This window comes from Tursiops truncatus, chromosome 4, assembly GCF_011762595.2.
Source record: "Tursiops truncatus isolate mTurTru1 chromosome 4, mTurTru1.mat.Y, whole genome shotgun sequence".
Lineage (NCBI taxonomy): Eukaryota > Metazoa > Chordata > Mammalia > Artiodactyla > Delphinidae > Tursiops > Tursiops truncatus.
In genome coordinates, this window is record NC_047037.1 from 73,557,158 (window position 1) to 73,577,193 (window position 20,036).

General features: G+C 51.3%; 1 protein-coding gene across 6 annotated transcripts in view; it reads left to right on the forward strand.

Moving 5' to 3' along the window:
* Positions 1-420: 420 nt before the first annotated feature.
* The window catches only part of HEG1 (heart development protein with EGF like domains 1), an 82,257-nt gene continuing 62,641 nt past the window's right edge, over positions 421-20,036 (forward strand). For 4 of the 6 annotated variants that reach the window (XM_073804124.1, XM_033855723.2, XM_073804125.1 and 1 more), the window contains exon 1: positions 421-892. In XM_073804124.1, coding sequence (XP_073660225.1) covers positions 622-892 — 271 coding nt within the window. In that variant the 5' untranslated portion in view covers positions 421-621. The remainder of the gene's footprint in view (positions 893-20,036) is intronic. The other 2 variants (XM_033855720.2, XM_019922815.3) reach the window with 2 other exon arrangements.

Below are 20,036 nucleotides of genomic sequence, written 5' to 3' on the forward strand. Positions count from 1 at the left end.
AAGCGCTTTGTACGATCTAGTTGGTGCTAATTATGTTCCCCAGCACCTGCTTTTCACCCATGGGCTGTGCATTTAAGGAGTTGGGAAATTCTGGTTCCAGATTCGGAAGACTCCGGTTTTCTAAATTTTCTGCACATGGCAGGGCAATACTAATTGGGGGCGGGGGTGGGGAGGGGGCGGCGTGTGTGTGTGTGTGTCTGTGTGTCTGTGTGTGTGTGTCTGTGTGTGTGTGCCCGAGGTTGCCGGCTCCGAGGACCTCCCCCCGCGGTCCCAGGCCGGCGCTCGCGGGCCCGGCCCCCGCCCCCTTCCTGCCCTCTCCCCGCCCCCGGCCCGGCCGCGCTCGGCCGGTGATGTCAACCCGAGGAGGAGCCGCCCGCCCCGCGACCCGCCCGGGCTAATCAGCATGTAGCGGCGCCGGGGCCGCCTCCGCCGCGCCCGCCCGGCCCCCGGCCTCCCTCCTGCGGCTCCCCACAACTTTTGAGGCGGGGACCGCGCTCTCAGCCTCACTTCGCTCACTTCCCCGGCCCCGGGCAGCACCCGCCGCTCGCTTCCCTCGCACCCGCGCCCGCCCCGCGCCCGCCCCGCGCGCCGGGCATGTGAGCGCGGGCGGGCGCCGCCACCATGGCCTCGCTGCCGCCTCCGCTCCTGCTGCTGCTGCTGCTGCCGCTGCTGCTGCTGCTGCCGCCGGCCGCCCCCGGGACGCGGGGCCAGCCGCCCTCTCCGGGAGGCGCGGGGCCGGCGGGGTCGCCTGAGCCCGGCCCCGAGCGCGAGCTGCCGCCGCCCTCGGAGCGCCACGGGCCCGCGCCCCCCGGCCACCGCCAGACGACCACTACGCCGGGCGCCGCGACGCGGCTGGGACCCTCGGGCCGGGCCCCCGGAGGCAGGAGCGCGGGTGAGTGAGAGCCGGGGACTGGCGCCGCGCGAGCCTCGGGCTGGGGGCGTGGGCGCGCCCGGGGCCGCATCCCCCGCCCTAGGCCCCGGCGCCGCTCGACCCCGGAGGGGGCTCCGCTTCCCCGGGGCGCGCTGGGACCCAGCGCGGGGGGGCCGGGCGGGAGGGCAGCGAGCTGGGAGAGTGGTTTCCTAGCCGCTTTCGCGGGTGGCTGGACTTGGGGGTGTGACCATCCTGTTCTCCCCCCCATCCCCTTGGAAGAAAACTTATCTCGCATGGTGTACCCCGGACCCCATATACACCTACCTTAAAAGAAAGAAATTTTTAAAAATCCACACCTTCAGAAAGCACGTCTCCCACTTCGGAGGTGATAACGTCCGACGGGTCCATTCCCCAATCCCATTCTTCTCCTATAGATACAGAAATAGGCCTCTTCTGGTACAGAGCCTGACTTTCAAATTTAAATAACTGATTTTTTTAAAGGGTTCTAGCCCTGAGGATATTTGTAAAGGACAAAGGATGTAGTTGGAAACCAAACACTCTGCTGGCTCTCTCTAAAGCAGAGAGACTCCAGGAACTGTGTGGAGATGGGGCTCCAAGGTGAAGCCCAGCAAGACAGACGCTGCCACAGGGCTGTCCCCGAGCCTTTCCTCCCCTTTCCTTTCCCCGTGAGCTGGGGCTCCATGCGCAGCCCCCGCCTGTCGACTCAGAGGGACCTGCCCTCTCTCCTCCGGACGTTTTTATTCAGTTCCTTCTTTGGGTCTGTAAGAAATGCTAAGGACTGAGTGGAATTCCAGCCGTAATACCATTGTGACCTTGGGGATGTCACCTCTTTTGATCTCAGTCTGTCCATCTGTGAAATGGAAGTAATGATCCCGGCTCTTCCCAGCCTCCTGGTGATGATGTGACAAAATGAAAGTAAAAATAAGTGGAAAGTGCTTTGAACAAAGCCAGCAATGCGGTGGCGTAAGCCACTGCCTTCCTGTGAGTGACACAAGGCATACGTTCTCGCGGGTTGTCCGGAGAAGCCAGGTCGCTTGAAACAGTAGGTGTTGTCTTGGAGTTTAGGTGAAGGCTGAGAAGGTTTCATCTTTCTAATGGATACTTCATTTAAGCCTCTCGTATCACACAAACTTTCTGGGATAGGAATTAGCTTGCTTCGTTGCACCTAGGGATGCTTCCTCTAATTAAATAAGAAAAAAGCTTTAAAAAAATCCCATCAGATCCTCCAGTAAAAACTCAATTCCACATTCAGTAGTAATCCCGTCATTGCAGATGCCTTGTCCTCGTGAACTTCTCCCTCACTGGCACAAGACTGAGACACTGAGGAACTGTAAGGGAAGAGAGGGGGGAAGGAAGCTTCCAGACCTACGAGAGAAACAGTCACCATGACTGCAACTCTAGGTGACTTACAACATCCATCATTTTAAGTTCCACAGGAAGGAATCAAAAACATAAAAGACAATGTTTCCTGGCTTTCTCACACTACAAGAGTAACCAAAGAATACTGTGCAGAAATTTGTGCATCTTCTAAATGGGAAGTGGAGTGCAGGGGATTGAGGCCATCTCAGGAACTAAAAGCAGTTTCTCTGGCTGGAAGTCAGGCTTTCTTAGCTGTAGGGCCTGATCTTGTTAGTGGAGGGGTGGGAGTGATGCTGACTTGCGGGGGCCTGGCTGGATGAGGCTGGTACAGGAGTCTCCCTCCTTCTCTCGTGGCTGAGAATCCCCACACATCACAGCTAGGTGTCACAGGGAGAGAGACAGTGGAGGCAGTTGGCCTAGGGACTCAGCAGGTAAGAGTTGGGACTGATCTCCCTTGCTGGTCACAGACACCCCTCTCCCCCGCAACGCCATATGTGAGCCACACTTCCTCACAGGTGTGGCAGGTAACTGCTAATCCTGGCTTTGCAACCTTCCCAGTTACAAAGATTCATTAGGGGAGGTGAGAGCAATGGAGGTTTCAGGTGCGTGAGGCTCTGGGGGAATGCACCTGAGAGTCCCAGAGAGCAGGTAGGCAGGAGCTGGGGTTGTCCAAAACTTCTCTTACCTAAGAGGATCTCCCCTGGGACCACCACCCCCTCCCCCGCACTGTGCACAGACACCACCCAAGGAGTGTCTGCACTTCACCTGAGCTAAGGCGAGATCTCAGGTAGGATGTTAGGAAGGTGAGATGAGAAAAGAGGAAATTGATTACCTGTTGAAAACTTCTAGAAGCTACCAACATGGCTTAGGATTCAGGCAGGACCTGTGCTGCCTTTCTGGTGGTGGCCCACATCACGTCACTTAGAGGGAAAAAGAAATAATGAACAAGAAAGCATCAAGTGATTTCAGTGAGTCCACGTTTCCTAATAACCTCTGAGATTTTCTCTGGACCCTTTTCGATCGGCCACCATGTATCACAAGGTGCAATCAGTTATTTCCCGAGGCAGCCAAGTCTCACCACTGCAGGGGCCTCCGGAAGCCCTCTGGTCCACACAGCGTCCCATGTGGTTATCTGCCCTCTCGGCACCCCTGACAGATGGCCACCCAGGCTCTGCACCGATCTTTTAATGTTTGGGGAGGTGCATAACAGCAAGCTGCTGGTTATGAGCCCTGAGTCTTAACAAATAAGGTGCTTCGTTTGATCGTTGGGGAAACTGCCTGTAGCCCCTTGTGTTGCGGAGATGCTGGTGGTCAGTGCTTGGTCCTCATGGCCTGGGCTTCCAAATATGATGTCAACAGCAGGGACCAGAGAATGTCCTTTTCTTCCCTGGGGCCATTTCTAGCCCCTTAAGCTCCTGGCAGGGTTCAAGGTTCTCACTGTTGAGGAACAGTGCTTGCGTTCTGTCTGTCGGTTGTTTGCCTGCCTTAGACCTCAAGTCCCTGGATGGCAGCACTGCCCCCCTTTGTTTGGCCTTTGATAAGCTTTTGCACCCACCTGTCACCCGCGGGCCGTTAAGCTAAACTTGTTGCTGGTGTTTCAGCCAGTGGCGGTAGAGAGGATGCCAAGTCCTCGAGGTTTCCTTTTTCTTGCTGTTTTTGTTTTTGTTTTGAACACCTCAGGGCTTGTGAGCCACAGTTCTGCCTGCTTAAGTGGATACGCTTTGACTTTCGTACTTCACAGTTCACGCTTTCGCTCTGAGATCCGCAGATGAGCGCGGGGGTGGGGAAGAGGAGGCCTAAGTCATAATGAAAATCAGTGCAGAAGGAAAGCACTTTCCCACCCAAAGGGGAAATGACGCTAACGAGCTGAGCAGCCAGACCAAGGAATAATAATCTGAGAAAAATGCAGCTCCCTGGAGTAAAGGAAGCGCCGTGAGCCCAGCCCCTTCTGGGCTGTTACATAGCTGTCCCCTGAGTTGCTGTAACTTTGTGGGCCAACTTGTCATTTAGCTTTAGCTGAGGGGGAACCCTTACACAGTGCAGTGAAGATCTGGGCCAAACAGGAGGCAGCCCCCTGGCACGAGAGGGAGCTTTCCTCCGGGCATGTCCTGGCCGAGGCTGGCGGCGGTGGTGGTGGGGATTTCTGAGAAGCCCTCTTGCTTTGATGGAGGGTGCCCCAAATAGAAGGAGGGATGTGGGGAAAGGGACTCATCCTGGCCCGTGTGTGTTTAAAAGCCACGTTCTTTTAACTTCATGCTTGCAAATGCTGAACAGCTGTTTCCTGCCGGAGAGCTGAATGGTGTGGGTAGGGTGAAAATGAAAGGTGTTTGCTGCCCAGCTAGCCAGTTACTGCACCCCTAGTCCTGGACAGCTGGGGAAGGAGCCTCTGCCCTCCCAGTGATCCCCTGTGCCTTCCAGCAGCCCTGCCCAGCTGGCTGAAAACGGTGTGCTCAGAATTGGCCTGTTGTCTCAGAGCTGCTCAGAAAGAAAGCAAAGCACAGATGGCAGTTGAAGTTTCTGAGCCCTTATTGCCTCCTTCAGTGGCTGCCCTCTGTCCCCACCCCCTTTTGTGTGAACGGGAGGTTTCAGCTGCAATAAATGTGCCCCCCTTCAAGAATCCTAAGGAAGGAAGCAACAGGGGAGGAGATCAGTTTTGCTCCCTCTTTGACTTCTAGCCTTTGAGCACCTGTGTGGTTGAAACTTATTCCTCGTCCCATTTAACCCTCAAAACAACCCTGTGAGGGATATCACTGCCCTTTTACAGTCGTGGAAACTGAAGCCTGGTGATGTTAGATCAGACAGTAAACGGAGGAGGAGGAATTTTAATCGATTTGACCAAATCCGTTTGCTCATTCCACAGTATCATGCAGCCTCAGTTTTCTCATGGGTTAAATGGGGTGAGAGTTGCCTAGATCTCTAAGATCCTCTCCAGTGCATTGTTCTTCTTCCTCTCTTCCTCAGATCCTTGCTCTTGCCCTTTTTTCAAGAGTGAGGACTGTAGGATTGGGATGAGAGACAGAATGAGGAGGTGGCAGTAGTAGTGGGGGCAACCTGCAGAGGAGAGATCTTATAAACGAAGATGGGACTGCAAGTCTTTCTACATGTGTAAGATGGTATTTTATTTGGAGATTGTGAATTACGCCCTGTTTCTATGCCAATCCATAAGGTTATTGATGCCAGAGGTAGCTACATTCATTAGCAACCAAACTGAAATGAATTGGTGATGTTCTCAATGGGCTCTCCTGGGAACAGCGCTGGTATTCTGAGGAAGTGTTATGAGTACTTATTCAGTAGGAGGAGACGTCAAATGGTTCCCTATTCAGAGGCTGTAAAATTGTTTCCTTTTTAACTTCTATGCCCTCTTCTACCCATTCATCGTGCATCTCGAGCAGATAGAAACGAAGATGTTTCTGTCCTGTCTTCTCTCTCTTCTTTTGTTGGAGTGTGGTACGTGACTCAGTCTGCATCATGTTTGACTGATCTGTAAATCAGAAAATATGTACAGAGCTCTTTCTCTGTGTGAGGAGCTGTGCCAGGTGACAGGGAGGGTGAGGTGCAAGTCTGCCGTGCCCCCAGGGAACATGCAGTCTTGTTGGAGCACAAGATCCAAATGTCTAAAAAGTGAAATGATGTTGCACGAGTGATTCATCGATGAACAAGTGTCACGAGATCACACTGACCCAAGGAATGGTGTGGATGGAGATGGAGAGACGGATGGGGCCGGCAGCCCAGGGAGACACGTTGGGGAGAAGGAAAGAGTTGCTTGGATGTGGATAGACAGAGAGGGCAAAATCCCAAATATTGAAACGCTCAAGATGTTTTAAATGCAGGTTAACAGCCAGGAAGGTGGGGGGAGAGGACTTGAGGAGACTAGTTAGGCTCCAGCATAACTGGAGTCATTAGACGGGGCTAGAAAGGAGGATCAGGTCAGGTTGGGAAGGCGGCCGTGTTTGTCTCGCGCGCGTTGAGGAGACCCTGAGGGCTCGTGAGGAAGGAGCAGTGTCGTCTTCTTGCTCAGTGTTCATTGTGCTTGTGCCGGAGCCTCATGGGTGAATCACATACAGATCTACCCTTACTACAGCCCAGCAGTCATGTCAGAGATATCAGAGTGCTGGTGGGCAGTATATCGACACCCTGGGAGGAAAAGGGTGAAAACAGAGCAGGACGAGAATGTAGGGGAGCGGAAATTGAAAGGGGGCGATGCAAGGGCCCAGGCAGGAGGAGCCGGTGACCGCCTGGCTGCAGGTGTGATGGGGGCGCGGTGGGTGGAGAGGAGCTGGTTTGCGCCAGTTGAGGTGCCTTCACCATAAACACTGCAGCCTGTCCCGGTGAAGCCTTCCTTGGCCAGTTGAGAATGCAGAGCTGAACTCGGACGAGGTCAGGGCTGATTCAGCCTGGAGGGTGAGCCCCAGCAGCAGGGAACGTCACGGGAGAAGAGGCAGCCAGCTCTGACCGGGTGGAGAACATCCAGCGTAGATGGTGAGGAAGAAGCAGTGCCAGGCAAGGGGTCAGGCCGGCCTGCGGGGGCCGTGAGGGCCTGGCAGCTTGGGGGCTGGCTGTGGGCGGGCAGGTGATTAGAGTTAGTGCACAGTGTATGCATAAAAGGCAACGGTCTTAGGGGCAGGACAGGAATAAAGATGCAGACCTAGAGAATGGACTTGAGGACACGGGGAGGGGGAAGGGTAAGCTGGGACAAAGTGAGAGAGTGGCATGGACATATATACACTACCAAATGTAAAACGGATAGCTAGTGGGAAGCAGCCGCATAGCACAGGGACATCAGCTCGGTGCTTTGTGACCACCTAGAGGGGTGGGATAGGGAGGGTGGGAGGGAGGCTCAAGAGGGAGGAGGATGGGGATGGATGTATATGTATAGATGATTCACTTTGTTATAAAGCAGAAGCTAACACACCATTGTAAAGCAATTATACTCCAATAAAGATGTTAAAAAAAAGGCGACTGTCTGTGAAGGAACGGGTAAGCTAAGGTGTATCTGCTGGGTCTTGTCTCATCTGCGTACTGTCCCAGTTGAAAGGAAAAGGGGGATGGGGAGAATGAGGCTGAGGGCAGGCCCCTGGCTTTCATTCTGAGAATTTGTGGGAGCCTTTAGGAGAGCAGGAAGAAGCCTGTTTACTGTGTGGGAGATGGCAGACGTTGGTCTCCCTGGGCAAAGTTTAACAGTGACGTGAAAGAGGAAAAAAGTCAGAGACCTAGAACCCTTGATTCCCACCCCAAACCCATTGTTGACTCCCAGATCTTCCCACGTCAGGAGTTGACAACACCATCCACCTGGTTACTTAAAGGAGAAGCCTAAAAGCCGCCCTCCGTGCTTTTTGTCCTCACCCTCTACATCTTTGTGTGTGCGTGCGTGCATGTGCGTGTGCGTGTGTGTGTGTGGTTACTCCAGTTGCTTCTGTTTCCAGAATATATCCCGAATCTGCCCTCTTCATCTCCGCTGCTCTTTTCTGTTCTCTCTGAATCCACTCATGCTCTCCCTCTACTTCATGCTCACAGGAGCCAGTATGCTTCTTAAAATGTAATTCAGGTCACCTCGCTCTCCGGCTGAACACCCTCCGACGGCTTTGCCGTTGTGCTGAGATAAAATCACGCAAGGTCAGCAGGTCTGAGCCTGCTAGCTCTCTGGCCTCTTCTCACTCCACTCCAGTCCTAACCCACCAGACTGTTGTTTCTACATGCCCAGCTCCTTCCTGTCCTGGAGACGAGGCACGGGGTGTCCCGGGCTCTAGTGGAACCAGCCTTGCCGGCAGAGGGAGCAGCCAGTGCACATGCCCCAAGGCTGGAATGAGCTTGCATGTTTCAGGATGGAGAGAAGGGAGGCCGCGGTGACTGGGTCATGTGGGACCAGGAGAAGGCAGTGAGGAGGGCAGACCATCTTCTAGGCCCCAGGAGGGGTGTTAAGCAGAGGAGTGATGTGGAGAATAGACTGTGGGAAGCCAGGGCTAGTTGAGGGCCTGACACGTTGTAAATACTCATGGATTTGTGGAATAAACGATTGCTTCATGTGTGAGAGTGGGAGGTGGGAAGAGGGATGCGTGCTCGCAGTACTGTCTCTGTGACAGAGCTGTCCTCACATTCCTGGATCAGCAAAACACAGGGTCGGCAACCCAACACCCCCCTCCTGCTTTACCCCCCAGTGCGGTAGGACAGTGGACTGGACAGTCTTCTCCAGGGGAGGGAGAGGGCAGAGGGGCTGCTGGTGGAGCCCCTGCATCCTTGCTGTGGGGTGTGGTGTGGTCGGGGTCCGTGGCTGGGGAGCTGCTGTGGCGGGATCTCTGGAGACAAGGGTTTGGATGCACGTTTCGGGAGCGTTCGCCTTTTGCTTCTTGTGTTCCCGCTTCCCTTGTTCGCCCAGGAGCTGTCAGAGGGTGAGGATGCTTCTCCCTCATCAGGCAGGGGCCCCTCCTCCCTGACGTTTGTTTCCCCTGCCAGAGCAGGGACCCTCAGGCCAGAGATGCCTGGCTTGCCGTCAGTCAACAGTGAGGCCATGAGGTGACATTTTTAACTTAGGCTCAGGATGAAGTGCTAGCATTCGGTACTTCCAAGCTGCATGGTTGTCTTTCCTTTTTAAATGTTTGTGTTTTTTTCCTGATTATAAGAGTTAATATATGTTTATCATATAACATTTGGAAATTATAGAGAAGTAAAAGCAACAAATAAATTATCACCCATATTCCAACTACTAGAAGTGTATTAAAATATTAGCAATTGTTATTATTTCTCATTTACATGGAATATAAAGTTATCTAACTATATCCATGTATCTGTCTACATATCAATCCATGTGTACAGCCGTATGAATTTCCAGAATAGATATTATTCCAGTCTGTGGTCACTTTTTTCTAGCTATTTCTTTATTGGATATGTAGACTGTTTTCAGTTTTTCATTGTCATAAATAGTGCTGTGACTAAGTATCTTTGTGCAAAGATTTTTGTATTTATATCTGATTATTTGCTGAACGTTAATTCCTGGATGTGGATAATTTTAAGATCCTTGGCAGTACTACCAAATGGCCCCTTTGAATTGTACCAGATTATACTTTCACCAGCAAGTTGAGGAGAAGATGTTTCTGTGGGTGACTGACTGTACAGGGCATCTGACAAGCAGGAAGTTTGGTGGACGCTGCTGAGGGAAGCGGGTCCCTCCAGAACAGGCTGGCAAGCTGTCCACCACGCTGTGTCCAGGGAGCCTGCGTCTGGGAAGGGAGGTAGCCTAGCACAGTGCCTTGGCTAAGTGACCAGGCGGAGGGGAAATACAGTATTTTAGAAGGAACTAGAATACAGAATTGGGGATGGGGCAAGAGAATGCAACAGGGACTTTGCATCTTTCTAAATTAGAGTCATTTCATTGGCAATAATTGATCCCTTAAATTGTGGAGTACTGGGCAAAATTAGTGTTTTGTTTGGGGTCTGTAAGAGCGCTTTGAGAATTCTCTTTACGTTCAGAAAATCCTACATCCTCAGGATTAGAAAGGACCTTAGAAGATCCATCTTTAGTCATTAAATGATAGGCTTATGTCCAAAATAAGGAGGAAGAAGAAGACTCTCGATTTCGTTTTCGGGCTCTCACTCTTTTGCCCCATCTACCCTGGATGATTCCCAGCCGGAGTCAGGAATTTCACTTTGTGCTCAGAGACTTTTGGATTCTTTGTTCAGGGTGCGATGCAAGGTGTGAGGTCCCCTTAGATCGGGAGATTATCTGACAAATCCAGATGCATCCAACGAATGATGTGATGGGGGCAGCTCATAGACATAGGTATTCCTGGAAAGGTTCTAGAAACCGGTGAAGCAGTTTCACAACCATCACAGTGACAGAGCTGTAGTTGGGGGTAGAAATGGTGCTCCAGCAACTGGAGTGGCTAGAGGTGAAAACTGGTCCAAAAGGTCCGGGGTCAAGTTTTAGCTCTGCCATTTAGTCACCATGTGACTTTGGGCCTATCACTTCCCCCCCGGGCCTCCATTTCTTTATGAAATGATGGTCCATCCCATGCTAAAAGCTCCCTTTCTGAGAGGGCCCATCTTTACCCTGTGAGCACCTCTCAACTTCCCTGATGCTGGTATAAAATGTGAGGAGGTTCAACACCAGGCTCCCCAGCTTGAGGTCCAGGAGCTTTCGGAGCCTGTGTGAGGGACAGGGAAGGGCCGCGCGCGCAGTGGCTCTGAACGTGCACTTGTGAGCCCACTAGACCTGCAGCTCCTTGGGAGGAAGCAGTAGGTCTTATCCCTCTTTGTGCCCTAGCGCCCAGCACAGGCCCTGTCCAGCCTGCCCGGGTACTACTGCAGAAGCACCTGCACCACCACGTGGTCAAGGGCTCCGGGTACAAGATCTCTTAAGGAGCCGGCAAGGCTATAGATGTTCAAAATGCACACATTGTTTTTGAGCTATATTTTGGTTTGGGGTACGTGAACTTCATGCCACGTGAGTGTGTGAGGAAAGCTGGCAGGTCAGATGGTGTAGGAAGCAGGCAAGGCTCTGTGTTCCCAGTTCCTGGAGTTGCTGGGAGCGCTGGAGCGGAGGCTCTCAACTCACTGGAGACCCTGAATAACAGCAGGCCCCACCTCTCTGGGCTGGGAGGGAGCTGGGCTGCTGGAGGCAAGGAGATGGATTTGATAAGTTTGACAAGTTTGTGCTCGATGTCTTTGATAAGTTGGGAGACGAAGACCAGGGAGGAAGACGGGTGATGAGAAGAGGGCAGAGGCCAAGGTCAAGCTCTCCAGCTGGCCCTGCGCCATCCTGGGCGTCTGAACGGAGGCGGTCGCATTGGAGGGAAGGAGTTGCAAGGATACGGAAGAGGGACACCCGGTAGTAATCTGGTGGGATTTTTGTTCTTTGGGCAAGGTCCTGACTAGTGATTACCATATGTTAGGCTAGTATTGAAAACCACTCCGTTTTCCTTCCCCGGGTGGTAGTAGGAGGTGGAAGCAGCTTCAACGTGGGGATGAGTGTCACTCCTGTAGCCTCTGGGGCCACCAGGACATTTGTTGATGCCATGGGTGAGCCCTTCTGAGATCATCTTTTGCCGGGTGTGGAGGAGAGGCCTCCTGGCTTTGCAGTCACAGACCTGGGGAGGTCCTGGCTGGGGGGTCAGATAGCCTCAGTCCAAACCCTAACAGTGCCACTGGCCAGCTGTGGGACCCTGGTAGGTTATTCAGCCTCTCTGCACCTTCAGGTTCTCATCTGTCAAATGGGCTATTAACAGGCCCCGCTCAGGGAATATAGTGTCGTGATCCCCTGTGGAGCAGATTGCGAGGTGCCTGGGCAGGAGAGCTCTATAAATACTGGCCACAACGACTCTCCCGAAACCAATGTCGATTAATACTGACCATTGTATTGGTGACAACGCACCCTTCACCTCCAGGCTCATTGGCCAGGGGACAAGTTCTGAATGCAAAGGGCTCAAGGCCACCTTCCAAGGACCTCTGTTACCTAGTCCGCTCTCACCCTGGACCCCTGCCAACTTCACCTGTGGTCTTCTAGAACTCTCTCTCTCCTTAGCTTCAGAGAAAAGAGCAAGATTTGAAGTCAGAAAAACTCAGTGCCACAGCCCTTGCCTATAATCATCTGAGGAGACCCAGTTAACACACGTGAAGCAATTAGGATTCAACAAAAACAGAATAGGAGGTATACGTGACTCCAAACTAATAAGCCTTTGAAAATCAGTCATAGTTAGACCTCTGTGGCCAGTGAGCGTTCCCCTCCAGGTCAGAACCTTTGGAGGTCATTGACACGCCTCCAAAGTGTTTGAAGGAGTTGGGAGCTACCTTTAGAACCAGTGTGTGGGGCACAAGTGACTCGCTGCTGAAGTTTTGCAGTTAAATCTCCTCCTGGATCCAAAACGGGTTCACTCATCTTGATCGCCTTCATCAGTCACTAGATTGGGCTTTGAATTTGTGTCTGTGTCCAAAACAATCTAAACGCCTTATCAAGGGATGAAAAAATTGTCGTTATCCAGGAGAGTCAAGAGAATAATATTCTGCAGGCTCTATTGAAAATCAGAGATTTTTAGAAAACAGCTCGAGCAATGACAGCATTGTTGGAATAAGTGTGGTCTTGATGGGACCTCCTTGAAGGGGATCAGACTCACTGGGTAGGTGAATTCTTGTGGTTTGCTAGGAATTATTTATAGTATAGTTGTGCCTTGTGGTAATGGAATGCCGCTGGCAGAGCTGGGAAGACAGATGCCAGTGGTGGCTCCAGGGCTCTGACGGGGTCAGAGGACTTCTGCTCTTAACTCCTTTGCTTTCTAGGTATGTGGCACTGGGCAGCTGCCTAACATCCACCTTTCCTTATGTTAAAAATGAAGATGATAATGTCTATTCTGCTTCCTTAACAAGGCTTTTGAGGAGAAGCAGATATAATTATGACTGTGAAACCACGTTTAAATGTAGACATAGCAAGTAATGAGTTATAATACAGTGAACTGACTGTGACCTTGGGCGAGCTGTTTCATCTCTGAGCCAACTTCCATATCTGTAAAATGGAGAGGATAATACCAGTTGTGTCCACCTCACGGTGTTGTTGTAGGGGCGAAATGAATCAATCCACGTGGACGAGCTTCGTAAACATGCATGTGCTGCGTATGGGTTAGTCATTAATGCTCCCCTGGAACACATCGGGCAGTATCATGACTCTAAGTGAGGTGGGGCTCTATGGAGAAGGTAGATGCAGGAGGTGAGAAGAAAGTGGGAGAACATTCTATGAAGTCTCAGTGGCCTTTTTCAAGCCTCCTTCTCTTTGTCCTCTCAGCTGGCACTGGCTAAATAGCTCCTTCCCATCTCTGCCCCTCCCACCAAATGGGATGTTCCTCACAGCTCTGCCCTTGGCCTTCTCCCTCCAACTCAGCGAAGTGAACATTTATTGAGCATCTCCTGTGAGCCACAGTCTCTCATAAGGGACACAGAAATGGGATTGTGTAAGTTATAATTGTATAACAAGGTAAAACTAGTGTTGAGGGAGAGAGTTGTCTCTGGGAAGGCTTCCTGGAGGTGGTGGCCTCTGAGCTGGGTGTGAGAAATGAGTCAGATTTCGCCAGAAGGCCAAGGGGAAGGAAGCAGGGCACTCTAGGTAGGAGGACTGCAGGAAGGAAGGCATGGAGGGAAGACAGCAGGGCTTCACCTGTTTTCTCTGAGGGGGAGATCCTCCTCTTTCTTCTCTGCAGAAACCCAGTTCCAAGCCTTCAGCCACCAGTCAGACATTGACACATTCGTTTATCCTGCTTCACTTTCAACAGCACAGATAGCGGTTATAAACGCAGACATGTCTCCCTTTCCTCCCCTAGACCCGACCACCCTTTGCCTGATAATGGTCCTGTTAATCTCTCCATTGCACATTCAAAACCTCCATCATCTTTGTCTCATTGCCTTTTCTCACTCACAGGTGATAAGTGTGGACTCTTCCCTCCCTTCGTTCCTCCCATCCTCCCTTTCTTCCTTCCTCCTCCTAAATCCCATCACTTGTTAATCAGATGGAATTAAGTACACATAATTCCATTGGACAGTGGGTGACCTAGGCTGTGAAGGCGTGTCACCCCATTTGGGTTGTGAAGCCGCAGTGTGGACCCCGGAGTCCCTTGGAGGTCATCCTGGAAGCACACCAGGAGGTCCTCCTCAGCCCTTTCCTGTTTCCCTTTCAGAAGCTGTCTTTGTTTTGCTCCTTCCTCTCCCATCCTTCATTCTTTATTTCTGTCTTTTTAAATTGATCTTTGGAGTCAGACAGACCTGGGTTGATACCAAGCGCTACTGTTTGCCGTGCAACCTTGGCCAATTTACTTATCTCACTATACCTCAGTGTCCTTATCAGAAAATAAGGATAATAATGGTACCTACCTCCCAGGATTGCCAAGAGGATTAACGGGGACGGTCCCTGCGAAATGCTGAGCACGTGCCTGCAGGGAGCAAGTGCTCCCCTCATTTGGCTGCCATAATAATAGCCAATCATTACCCTACTCTGGTGGGCATCTTTTTAAAAAACATTCTCCCTAGCTTTATTTCTCCCTCCCTCTGTAAGTTTCCCCCTTTTATTTCTCTTTTCAGCCCCCTTCCTTTCTTCTCCCTCTATTTTATCTTTTTTCTTCACTGGCTGTGGCATACAACTTGATTTTTTAAATAATGGTTATGTTTGAATCGAGTGTCATGTTTCCCAATCTTAATTTTAAAAGGCTATCAGTAAACCTTTAATGTATCTTCTGAAATAGATTTTACTTAAACCCCTGCGGGCTCCTCGCGTTCCCACGCTGAGCCCGCCCCTCCCCCCCCCCCCCCCGCCCCCCGTCCCCCGTCCCTTGAGAGGCAGTGACCTTGGCGACCACCTTCCTCCCCTTCCCCAGTCCAGGCCTCAGCATCGGTCCAATGTGTACATTTTCTAATGCTGTAAACTTTCCAGACAAATGATGCTTCTCTGGTTTCCTTAAAGCCCTGGGCCACTTCTTACAAGTCAGTGGAGTAAATGGACCCCAGAACGTGTAAAGGCACCGGCGTCTGGCTCAGTTCGCCCGCCGCCCCGGTAGCGGCGCTTCCTGCCCCCTTCCCACGCCTCTCCCCCTTCCTCCTCGGAACCAGGATGTTTTCCTTGCCTCTTTATTGTTTCACTAACCTGGCAGGCCTCCTTTGGTGGAGCCCTGCCACCAGGCTTCCTCTTTGGGTGTGAGCGAATGTCAGGGTGACCTCGCGGGAGGCAGGGAGGCTGGCTCCCCGGGCTCCCACCCCCGGCCCCGACCTTCACCTCTGCCGCCGCTTGCTTCCGCCTCTTTCTCAAAACTGCCTCTTTGCTAAGGAGCCTCTTCTTCAGCCCCTCCATGGGCGTTTATTTTTCAGAGGGTAAGAGGGGCAAAGAAAACCGAGGCACAAGGTATAGGCCCCCCACAGAAAGCCTTTTTGTTTACTTATTTAATTGAATGGGAATCTTCTGACCTTTGACCCTAGGTCTGTTTCTCAAGGTCCTTTTTTTCCCCCTTAAACCTATAGAATTATTTTTAAAGCAAGGAGCATGAGGTCATACCAAGGTCCTTCATTTTTCATTCCTGCCTGGATAGGCAGCCTCTTTCCTTAGTGCCCCTGAGGCCGCCTCAGGGGTGATTCCCTTTCTGGAAGCCTGACCCCAGACCCAGGGGCCCCAGGTCAGCCGACTCTGGGTCACGGCTCAGCCTTTTGTCCTGGAGGATGGGCATCTGGACAAAAGCTCACTCTCTCACGGGGAGGGGAGGATAATGTGCCTTATAAACTTCATGCTTTTCATTACGAGGGGCTGTTCCAGGGGAATCTTTTTAAAAATCACATCATCGGAGTTTAGGTCCAAACACTTCTCAATGTGTGTGTTTTTTCTTGGGGCCGCTCCTTTCAGGGTAAGAACAAGGAAGGAAACGAAACTCCCCGAGAGCCCTGGACAGTCCAGATCGAGAGCTGAGTCTTTTGTTCACACAAACTCATTTGGCTCCTAAATGTCCTCCACCCAGAATCATTACATCCGCAGCAGCGTTTCAAAACACTGCCCAGAGTGGCCGAGCTGAGTAGGCGGCTGCCTTTCTGGTGAGGTTGCAGCCACCCTCCCCCCCGAGCGCCCAAGGTTCCTGCCTGCCCCAAAATATCCTGCCGCCGGCCATCTGGCCTGAAATCCCCCTCATTTGGAGGATTCCTGGGGTGCAGACAGGGAGGCCATGAGGGCTCTGCTATGGAAGGCCGGGGGTGCTTGGAGGAGGGGGCGGCAGCTGGGGGAGGGAGGATGGGATTCTGGTCTTAGCCCTGTGCCTTCCAGACTCCCCGGGCGCCCCCTCTGCCTTGCTGGGCCACTTCCTACACCGCAGCAGCACCACAGGGATTTATTTCCGTGGTTCGGCTCTCTTGGAAGCAGGAAGCTCCTTGGAGCAGATTCTACCGTGTCTTGTGTGGGGTTGATGCTCGGTAAATATATGCATGTTTTATTGTGGTAAAATATATGTAACGTAACGTTTACCATTTTTACCACTTTAAGTGTACAATTCACTGGCGTTGATTACGTTCACAGTGTTATACAAGCATCACCACCACCCATTTCCAGAAAGTTTTCATTTTCCAAATAGAAACTCATTAAGTAATAATTCCCCATTCCTCCCTCCCTCCAGCCCCTGCTAACCTCTAGTCTACTTTCTGTCTCCATGACTTTACCTATTCTAGGTACCTCAGATAAGTGGACTTATGTAATATTTTTCCTTTTGCGTTTGGCTCATTTCGCTTACCATAATGTTTTCAAGGTTCACCCATGTTGTAACATGTGTCGGAATTTCCTTCCCTTGTAAGGCTGAATAATATTCCATTGTATGCATATACCACATTTTGTTTATCCATCTACCCGTTGATGGGCACTTGGGTTGCTTCCACCTTTTGGCTATTGTGAATAATGCTGCTCTGAACGTGGGTATACACGTATCTGATTCCCTGCTGTCAGTTCTTTTGTATATATGCCTAGCAGTGGAATTGCCGGAACAGCTGGTAATTCTATGTCTCAGTTTTTGAGGAACCACCAAAATGTTTTCCGCAGTAACTGCATCATTTTACATTCCCACCAGCAAAGCACTTAGGTTCCAATTTCTCCACATCCTTGCTAACACTTCTTATTTTTCATTTTTGTGATAATAGCTATCCTAATGAGTGTGAAAGTGAACATTTAAAAAAATTTGTAAATGCCACTCACTGACCACATTGTGGATTTGGAACTGTTACTATCCCTTTGGGCCCCAGTCCTGTCACGTGAGGGTCAGAGTAGTTGGTTGCTGGGGTCCCTGAGGACAGAGGTCGCCTCTGGAGAGGGATGGGGGTACCACAGACAACCCAGCCGATTTCCCAATTCTGCCCAGAATGAATGATGCAAAGCCCTGTGGGTGCTAGCTGGCGAAGCAGGCCACACACACCATCCATTAGTTTGGGAAGAGCTGGCTGAACTTCCCTCTTGGTCCATCCTGGTGTCCATGTGGGTGTGTTAATTAGGAAAGATACTGGAATGAAAGAGCTGGCCTCTAGTCTCTGCTCTGCCACTTATTTTCTGGGTTATTCTGGGCGAGTGACCTCAGTACTGAGCCTCAGTCAGTTTTTTTCTTCTATAAGATGGTGCAAGAATTCCTATCCTACCTGCCACTCAGAATGTCAGGATCTAACAGGATAACTTAGCCCCCCCCGAAATTATCCTGTAAAAAGTGCTTTGCAGTTGTGAACGTGTGGGATTTCTTAAGTTCATCTCTGAGAATAGGAGCCTAATTTCCTTCTCCCTTAAAGTTCCTGTGAACAGTATCCTCCTCCTCTTGTGGTTTCCACATCCATCACACCAAAGGGATTAAAAAGAAAGGGGCGGGGGGGGGGGTGACAGTCTCTATCTTTTTAAAGTCTCTTTTCTTCCCTCCCTGTGTGAGCCGTTGAATTTCAGGAAAATCTTTTAAAATTACAAAGAAACCTGCTATCATAGTTCTAAGATACAACCGTGCAGATTCAAGGCACCCAGCTGCACAGCACTCTGAAGAGTGTTTCCCAAGTCGAGGATCCCAGGAAAGCTCCGAGGGGTGGGGGGACAGGAATGGGGAATTCCACAGCTAGGGGTCAGTGTCTCACCTTCCAGAACCTCTCCCTCGTGAACCTTAACCCCTAGCCATCTGACCATCTTCCATCTGCCGAGCGACACTCGGGAAAGTCCTGGGGACTTTGGTTGACTCATCTCTGGACTTTTTGCAGGCCTGGTGTCCATGGCCTCTCTCTGCTGTATCTCTGCATGCACAGCCTTCCTGACTCCTACTTTTAATGTCATCCTGTCCTTCCCTTGTCATCCGTGTGTCTTTCACTGGCTCTTGTCCTCCCGCCAAATTCAAGTTTGCCCCTCAATTCAGTCCTTGACCCCTACTTTCCCCTTCATCTGCCACCTCTTTGTCCTTCCTCCTGATCAATAGCCCACATCTTAACTGCCCGTCACACATTTCCACCTGGAAGCTATAACATCAGCCCAAACTTCATATTTTGAAAACAGGCTTTTCTTCTCCCATAAATTCATTCTCCAGCCAGGCACTACTTCTTTGTTATCATTCTTTTCATTACCCGTGAAATTCATCTCTGAGTTAGAAGCTAATTTCGAAGTCCTCTTGCTCCGTCTTCCAGCTAATAACATGCAGCTGCCGTCAAGCCAAGTCTGTCCGATTCCAAAGCCCACGTGACAGGCACCGTCTCGTTCCTCTTAGAAACAGGGGGTGCAGTGGGGTTTAAGGCTGAAGTTTGGAGGCTGGTGAGACTTTCTTTGGCCCTGCTCATTGGTTAGTGCCTTGGAGGCCCCGTGTCACCGAATAAGTGGGGGTGTGATGGAAGGGGACCTGGGTTCAGATTCTTTTCTCTCTGCTGTTGAGCCTGTGACCTTGAACAATCAGTCTTTCTGCCCTCAGTCTCTCCATGTGCCATGACACCTACTTGACCAGCTGTCACGTGCATCAAATGAGATAACACAGGTGAAAACACTTAGCACTGGGTAGGGAGATCTGAACCTAAATGGAGGGAAACGAAAATAAAGCGCTTGTGCTTCAACACTGTGCCCCAGAAGCGGGAGTGTAGCTGGCGGCATTTGACACGGGGCCGCGCAGCGGTAGATGGTGCAGCATGGGGGCGGCCGGGCCACCGGGAAGAAATTGCCTCTTTGGATGACGGCACACTCCCTGCAAACACCCACTACACTGCTCAGGAACAATGCAAGCTGAAAAACCCCAAATCATGGGGTGGGTGGCGAGGAGTTGACTCTGTAGCAGCTGCTAATTAGGAAATCCTACTCCTGGGCCGTGCTAGCATCCCTGATGTTGTTGGTTCACAAACAGATGTTTTGGAACATTAAGACATTACAGCAGTGGAAGTTGTCAACTTGGAAAAAAAAAACAAAAACAGGCAAAGCAGTAAAACTCTCTTGTTAATTTAATCTCCATTCATGGTACAAGGGAAAGTGATGGCCTGACACAGGGGGCTGAGTGCAGAGGGAAGGATGGTATTTCCAGCTCAAAAGACACCTGGGAAATTGGGACATCTAAACTCCAGTATGAGGCTGGTCGGTGTGGCTCGGTTGCCACAGGATGTGAGTGGGGCTTGAGCAATCGCCGCTGACCCTCTGGGGAGAGGGATGGATGAGGTGAGGAGTGCCAGCCTCTCCTGAGCCTCGGGACGCCCCTTCCTAACCCCCAAGGCTGCCCCTGAGTGTCTGGTGGCACACGGCCTCTTCTCTTCACTGCCCAGCTGGCCCAGGCTCCGCAGCCTGAGGCATACCTTCTCCTTTCTCGAGGGCCAATTTCTCTTCTCCACAAAGAGGAAGAGCAGGTTCCCTGATACCTTCCCCTGCATGTGGTAGGTCCCTGTCCAGTCCTGTGCACTTTACTCTGAATTGCTCTCCCGCTCAGGGTTTACACCTGTGCTGAATAGGGAGCCACACCACAAACAGAAATTCAACCACAGGAGCCCTAAACAACTCAGGGCTTCTGCAAGGACTCGTCCTTGGACTAAAGTAAATATTTTAGCGTTTGACTCATTGTTCTTCCTGAGATACAGCCTGGAATGGTGTAAAGCACTTGATGTTCACAATCAAACAAGACCTTGAACGGCAGAGAGTGTAGCCTGGGGTGCTGCCTGCCCCATCCTGCGTGGTTTGTTAATCCCTTTTCTGAGGAACAGTTCATACGCAATCAGAGGAGTAGAGGCACATCCAGAGCTAAACAGGGGGCAGTGGGATACTGTTCTTTTGGAATCCCAGGCCAGTGACATCAGGGGCTTGTCTTGTAAAATTTAA